Consider the following 7,628-nt stretch of genomic DNA (forward strand, 5'->3'; position numbering starts at 1 on the left):
ATATAAATCCAAGATTAAGTGCAAGTATATTGTGTAAAAATTATCAACTAACATATGTATAATTTGTAACATATTTGAGCATATTTTAAGTGATTAAATATACAACAACCTAATCATTATTCGAAGTTACCATTTATGAACTTAAAAAATAACAAATTTGTTAATAAAATTTTTATTTTTTTTACAAACCATGAACTTGTAATTTGTAATATTTAAGTCCATTTACTTCAAATTAAATTTTAGTGTATAACAAGTTAGTTTATATATTTTAAAATTTATAACAATTTAACCATTGTACTCTCAAATAATTGAATCCCTACTTCAGAAAATCTTCTAAATTTAAGTGTCAACTTTTATTAGACAACAATTTAATCTTTGTAATTTATAAATATATTAGTCCCTAGTCAATTTATCCACCTACCGAGAGAAGAATTCATATTTAAATTTTAACAATGTTTTTAACAAGATATGGAGCATGGACCTAGCATGTTGTCCACGAGAAGTTTGACATATGGAATTTGTCAACACAACGGGGTTCGAGGGAGAGGAATCGAGCAAAGGAAAAAAGAAGAAGAAGATCAAAGGTCATGAAGATGAGCGAGGAAAGGAAGAAGAGAAAGAAAAGGGAAAAATATCAATGCTTAAATAAGAAGCAAAACGAATATGAACATAACTAGTCATAGACATATATTTTCTTCTCTTGATATCATAGATTTAAAAGTTCATTCTTTATACACCACATATGTTGTACGTTCAAAAATAAAAATACATTGTTAACAATAATCGATAAACTTTTCCCCAAAATCTATCGGAGATTCGATCTATCATTCCCGAAATTGTTGTACTTCTACTCAAATAAATAAAATAAAATAAAATAGCTAGGCTATTGCAATGTTGTATGGACAAAATCCTCTAAAAATCCCAATAATAATATTGGAGTCATGATTTAACGGAGCTGATCGGGCGAGCGAGGAAACACAGAGGTGCGAGGTTTTCGACAATGGCGGGTTCAACCGGTGCTAATTCTTCTTCCAATCCTTCGCCTGCTCCTCCTCCCCCCAAAATCCTTCTGGCAAAGCCTGGCCTCGTAACCGGCGGACCAATTAACTCTAAGATTGGGCGCGGCACCGGCGCCGACGACGAAGCAGCATCGATTCGGTCCCGTCTCCCTTCTCTTGGATCCCTAAATCTTCTCTCTGATTCCTGGGATCTCCACATTGACCGTTTCCTTCCTGTAAACAATCTCACACTCTCATTTTTCCTTCCGCGTCTTCTTGTTATGGAAATTGAAAACTGTTGAAATGAAATACATTTATTGGTGGAATTGGGTATGGGGGTGGCTCGAGGTTTTTGTTGATTGATGTACTGCTCGAGTGAGTCAATGTTTTACACTCCCTTTAAAGTAGAAACAAAAGCAATATAAGTTTTACAGTTAATCAGCTGCAGAAATGGGCGTTTTTTGTTTGGTTTGTTTTGATGATAGAATTGGATCAGTTGGTTTAAAATCACTTTACCACTTTCCAGTTCAGGAGAATTCTTCTCTCCCGGGTTTTTCTTGCAGTTTTTAATGGGTTGGGGCGGGTTTGAGAATTGGTGACCAGTATGATTAACATCTGTTTTGCTCTTCCTCGCCAGTTTTTGACTGAGAATACGGAGTTCAAGGTGGTGGGGATAATTGGTCCACCGGGAGTTGGTAAGTCGACGATTATGAATGAGATTTATGGCTACGACGGAAGTTCTCCAGGTGGGATATCTGTGATGCTACGTTTCTAATTTGTTTGTTCTGTTTTATTCACTTCTAGATTTATTTGATCATCTTATTATGTTTAGTCCTTTCTCCTCTTCTCCAAGTTCAAAATTATTGGCCTCTTGATCGCTTAGCTGTTTTCCCCTTTTGGTTTTGTTGTTTCTGCGTGCTTGCCCTCACTTACCTTGGTCATCCCCTCTCCAGACCAAGCTCTAGAAAGTTAACATCCCTTAAGAATGATAGGTTTTTCGTATAGAAAATGAAACACCTCGACTTTGTCAGAAATCTTCGTTTATGGTTTTGGGCCATTTTGAGTTTTTTGAGAGCTGATTATGGAGGATGTGGATCTTATTGTTTGAAGACGTCATTTTTGCATATAAAATATTTGATATATAACTGAATAATTTGAAGTTAGTCTAGCTCTGAGCCGGATTAATTGCTGTTCTTGGATTAATTGCCCTTCTTCGCTGTCGTCCTGGGGAGCAGATGAAAGATTTTGTAGCAAGCATGTCTTTTTTACTTTTACTTTCAATATTTAATCATAGGAAAATCAAGCAATTGTAAGGGGCGAAAGATCCCTTGATTGAAGAAATGGAGCTTGGTACGTGCCAACACCTCTTTGTGGGCTTCTACTTCAATTTTTTTCCACTTGCTACTTTGAGTGTTTTTTTTCTCTCAATGATCGAAGCCCTTGCTTGTAACTTTTTGGTTCTAGGCCATCTTTTTGTACAACCTTCTTTTTTAACTTCATGCATCAAAATGAAAGTCGGTCTTTTCATTTTTTAAAAAAAATCTTTTAAATTTGACGTTCTTCCTATTATTTTATTCACTTATCAAGGCTACAACTTTTATGCTTTAATGGGTATATATTAATGTAATATCTGTTTCTTATCATGGACAAAAGCTTTTTTGTTCCCCATTTGTCCTTCCAATTAATATTGGCGCCATCCTTTTGTACATATTCCAGGTATGTTACCACCATTTCCAATACTATCTGAAGATGTTAGAGCAATGGCTAGGCATTGTACATTGGGTATTGAGCCCCGAATTTCTTCTGAGAGGATCATACTTCTGGATACTCAGGTGTTTTCCTAATGATTTTTCTTTTCAATGTTAGTTGAAAACTGGAAGCACTTGATTCACTTTCCATTTTATGCTTCTCTTTGGGTTCTTATTTAAATCTTTTTGTGATCACCTTTTTTTTTTTCCACCAATGGAGGAGATCCTTTATCTTATTATGTGCTCTATTATGTACCTTTGGTTGGTCTGGCCTGTGTACATTGTTGGCCTTCTTCCGTTCTTTTGTTGTTCTTGATTAAAGCTAGTTCTCTTATCAAAAGGTATCATCTTAATTCTTTTATATTGGATCCCCTTTCTGTACTTGGGTGTGAGGGCTGCTTGTTTTTTGTTTGCCTTCGTATGAGTGTGTATAAAATATATTTGGAACTAAATACGAAATTTTTCATTGGAAAAAATGAAAAGAAACTGATGTTGAAGGGATACAAGCTCCAAAAGGAGTGAAATGCACAAGCTAGTGAAGGATATATGAGAAACCTTATTCCACTTTATCCTTTCATCTATGTCAATGAAAGCTTGGCTTCTTATGAAAAAGAAAAAGGTTTTCTTATCAAGAAGAGGGAGAACACGAGCCCACTCAATATGAATAATGTCTTTCCAGTTTGATAGTTGTATTGTTGTATTACTGTTCAAATCTTGCTTTTCAGAGCCTCTTTTTCCTTGAAAATTTCCATTGTCTCTCTAGATTGAATTGAATAACGAAAGTCCATAAAATAAACTGAAATAGCTGAAGTGAGTGAACAATATTCCTTTATGGGTGGTCTCCTTTTCATCTTTTTATTGGATGACTGACTATTGGTGATGATGCATCTATCTTCTGAATTCATCATATGAGATTTGTATAGTATTATACTTTTGTTTGTTACTTACAGTTTTGCATGCTAATTTGGCAATTCAGCCTGTGTTCAGTCCTTCTGTTTTAGCTGAAATTATGAGACCCGATGGTTCATCCACTATTTCAGTTATTAGTGGTGAACCTCTATCTGCTGAATTGGCTCATGAACTTATGAGTATCCAGGTAATTCCAAAGAGAAGCTCTTTTTTGTTTGTGTTTTGTAGGGGTTTGGGGGATGAGATGGAATTTGAAGAGAGGTTTACAATTTCAGTGCAATTATATGAAAACTGCTATTATGGTGGGGGATTCCTTTTGCTTTGTGGCTTATGACATCAAAATAGTATCTTATAAATTTCTTCTCGTTGCTCTGCAAGGATTCTTTTAGCTGGGCATTCTTCTAGCGTCCATTTGCAACATTGTTCTTGTGATATCGGAGGGAGTTCATGATCTAAATATGTGGCAATTGATGTTAACTGTAAGTAGTATCCTTCATCTTAATGATCCCTATTTTCTTTTTAACTATATTATGTTATGAATTTTACTTTATGCCAATGCTGTATCTTAACACTTACTTCTATATTTTGAAATTTTATGCTGTCGCCAATTGTTCTTTTTTTTGCAGGTTGACTTGCTTAAACACGGCTTGCCCGATCCATCTTCTCCTATTTCTTCTCATCCACAAAATTCTAATATAGGATCCGAGAAGGAATACAAAGAAAAAACTTCTTCAAGTGAAGACTATATGGCAACTCCAATCTTTGTTCATGCGAAGTGAGTGAAATCTTTCTAAGCTTTGATGACATTTTTTTCAACAATATACAGAATGTATTCAATAAGGATAAGGTCAGTGAACTAAGAAATTATTACCAGTCACATAACTGGAAGAACATCCTATAATATGCTCAAGCTAGCAGGAGAAACAGCATAGACAGACTTCTCACATCCCTGCCCAGCCCCCCAAAAAGCGTAAAATGTCCATACTTTAAACATTATGTAATGAAAATCATAATTTAAACGGGATAAGAAATTTTGATCTCCTAAACTCCATCTCTAAAATCCTCAGGTTCATCTTCTGTCGTGAAACTTAAAAACAGGATGCATAAAAAATCATAAATTAAGAAGTTTTATACACCAAAAAATATCAGAATATTTGAATAACAGAAGAATTAGTTAAGAAGTAAAAATAAGATCTGCAAGGAAATGCACGCCTTAAGAACCCAGAAGTTCCAATCCCCCTTGGAAGAATTCTTAATCATTAGACATTTTGCTTAAGGAACATGGTAATAACTGGTTGGTGGCCTGTTTTTTTCCTTTAAATCATGTGCAGAGTGCAAGATCGAGATCTTGTTCCACACAATATCTTGCAACTGAAGAGAGCATTTGCCTACTATTTTAAAACCTCTTCATTTATGGGAGACAAATTTGAAAAAGTCCATAGTGAGCAACTACTTTCCTCTGTGGTTCCCGATACCAGGAATTTAGATGTAGATGGTGAAGATCGAAGATTGCTTGTCATCCCCAACCGGAACAAGGATGACTCTACCAGAGGTCAATATGAAAGCTTTAACTTAGCTCTGTGGAAGCTGAGGGATCAGGTCTGTACTTCACTTTTACCTTATTTATTATCTACTCATTACATGTGTTTAAATCTCTATTAATTTATATCTTTTTTTATTTAAGTTCCTAAACTTTCAAATACTCATCACTTTTGATAAAAATTGATTAAAATACACTTGAAAATCTACTTTGAGTAGTTGTTAAACACTCTTATTTCTTCCAAAATGACTTTTTTTTTTTTTTTTTTTTTTTTTTTTTTTTTTTTAAAATCAAACACTTGAAAATGTATTTCAAATACACTTGTAAGTTAGGTGTTGGGTTTTTCAAAAGAATTAGGTTTTGGTTAAATAAAAGTTATTAGTGAAAGATTAACTGCAGAACTAAGACAGAATTAAACCCTTTATATATCTAAAAAGTTAGGAGTATGTCTTTACTGTGCTGGAAAAGAATCTCCAACATTTCATAACGTGTTCGTTCAGGTTCTATCCATGAATGGTGCATCGTTTTCAAGAACTGTTTCGGAACGCGATTGGTTAAAAAACTCTGTGAAGATATGGGAATCAGTGAAGAGCTCTCCTATAGTAATGGAGTATGCAAGAACGCTTCAATCTTCAGGTATGTTCAGGAGATAGCTGGATGATATGGTTCTTGTTTAACAGAAGGCATAGCCCTTAGTACTAGGCTTACTTTATCAATAATTATCCATTCTACTGATATGACTTCGGTTGTTTTGCTTCAGCAATCCTACATGTTATAGATTTTAACTTTTTTTAGAATAAAATTTTAGATTAGGGGTGTTTGTACCGAGACGGGTCGTTTCAGGGGATGCGTAATTTTTTTATTTATTTTTTAAATCGTACTGTTCATACTAGGACGTAGGAACGATGATAACAGAATGAACTTCAACATCAAATATCCATTCATGGAGAGGAATTCATCCATTAACGATGGTATAAATTTGAGCTTTAACAACATATTATATAAGTTTAGCTTTCATGATTTTTTAACCCAGATACATTGGCAGACAGAAATATCTACCATTATGAGTTGGCCTAGTGATAAAAAGGAGACAGTCAATAAATGGCTAAGATGTCAAGGGTTCAATCCGTGGTGGCCACCTATCTAGAAATTAATTTCCTATGAGTTTCCTCGACTTCTAAATGTTGTAGGGTCGATTGCCTCGTGAGATTAGTCGAGATGCGGTCCGGACATTCATGGATATAAAAAAAAGACAAACAGAAAGAAATAGGTGAACCTTCCTAAGAATCTTTCCTCCTTTTTTTTAAGGGGATAATATCTTTTTGGTCCCTAGATTTCGGCTCTAGTTTTTATTTGGTTCCTAGGTTTTAAAATGGTACACATTTAGTCCTTAAGTTTTGGGTATTGTTTCAATTTAGTTCTTAAGTTTCAAAATGTTATAATTTTACTCTTGAGATTTGAATTTGTTTCAATTTTGTCCATGGATTTCAAGATTTTACATTTTTAACTTCATTTTTTCATTAAATATTTATTTTCATTCATTGATGTCAATTTCTATTAATTAATTAAAAATAATTAGAAGTGAGATTTTAAAAGTGACAAAAGTAGTGAAACTTAATTAATTATAATTCTTTTGACTATTTTTAATTTATTAACATAAATTAACTCCAAAGGATGGAAAGTTAGTATTTAGTGAAAAATTAAGATTAAAAGTGTAAATCTCTAGATATAGGGATCAAATTGAAGTAAACTTCAAATATTAAGGGTAAAATCGAAGCATTTGAAATTTATGGACTAAATTAAAAATAAATTCAAAATTTAAAGATTAAATGTGTAACATTTTGAAACTTAGAAATTAAATAGAAACTATAGATGTAATTTTTTTTTTAATATATTAACCTAAAAAAAATCTATTTATAGACTAAATAGATGCTCTTACAACTATTTCATATCATGGAGGATGTGAACAGGTAGATTATTTGCTTGTCTTCAATATGTTGGATACAAATTATGCGAGACTGATGCTATCTCCATAATTGTCGGATGTCAGTCGATTATTGTTTGATTTTGTTTTAATTTAAAATTTGAAATAATTGTGATACAAGGAAAACCAAATTTTGTGTTAAAAAAGCTTGACGCAACTATTTTCAAACATTTTTATACCAACTTTTTTTTTATTATTATTTGGGGAAAAATGGCATGCATATTACTCTGTAAGAAAAAAAAAAAAATTATAAATAAAAACTATGAGAAAATATATTTTTGGCACTTAGATTTTGGGTTTAGTTTTTATTAGTCCATAAATTTCAAAATGCTACATATTAGTATTTAAGTATTTAAATTTTGGGTTTGATTTTAATTTAGTCTCTAGGTTTCGAAATATTATTATTTTATCATTGACATTTGATTTTTGCTCCAATTTGTTCCATACAT

At 32.9% G+C, this 7,628-nt stretch overlaps 1 protein-coding gene across 3 annotated transcripts; it reads left to right on the top strand.

The window, feature by feature from the left end:
- Positions 1–763: 763 nt before the first annotated feature.
- LOC120087581 (protein SMG9-like) lies at positions 764–6,157 on the top strand. Of its 3 annotated transcripts, none has more exons than XM_039044414.1 (8): positions 764–1,234; positions 1,636–1,744; positions 2,715–2,830; positions 3,723–3,842; positions 4,045–4,134; positions 4,282–4,430; positions 5,134–5,254; positions 5,696–6,157. In XM_039044414.1, the coding sequence occupies exons 1-8, from the start codon at positions 1,001–1,003 to the stop codon at positions 5,846–5,848; spliced, it is 1,092 nt and encodes a 363-aa protein (XP_038900342.1). In that variant the 5' UTR covers positions 764–1,000; the 3' UTR covers positions 5,849–6,157. The 3 variants fall into 3 exon arrangements, with proteins under 3 accessions (XP_038900342.1, XP_038900336.1, XP_038900327.1); XM_039044399.1 differs by having other exon boundaries at positions 772–1,234; positions 4,987–5,254; XM_039044408.1 differs by lacking the exon at positions 3,723–3,842 and having other exon boundaries at positions 771–1,234; positions 4,987–5,254.
- The last annotated feature ends 1,471 nt before the right edge of the window (positions 6,158–7,628 follow it).

This window comes from Benincasa hispida, chromosome 1 (assembly GCF_009727055.1).
Source record: "Benincasa hispida cultivar B227 chromosome 1, ASM972705v1, whole genome shotgun sequence".
Classification (NCBI taxonomy): domain Eukaryota; kingdom Viridiplantae; phylum Streptophyta; class Magnoliopsida; order Cucurbitales; family Cucurbitaceae; genus Benincasa; species Benincasa hispida.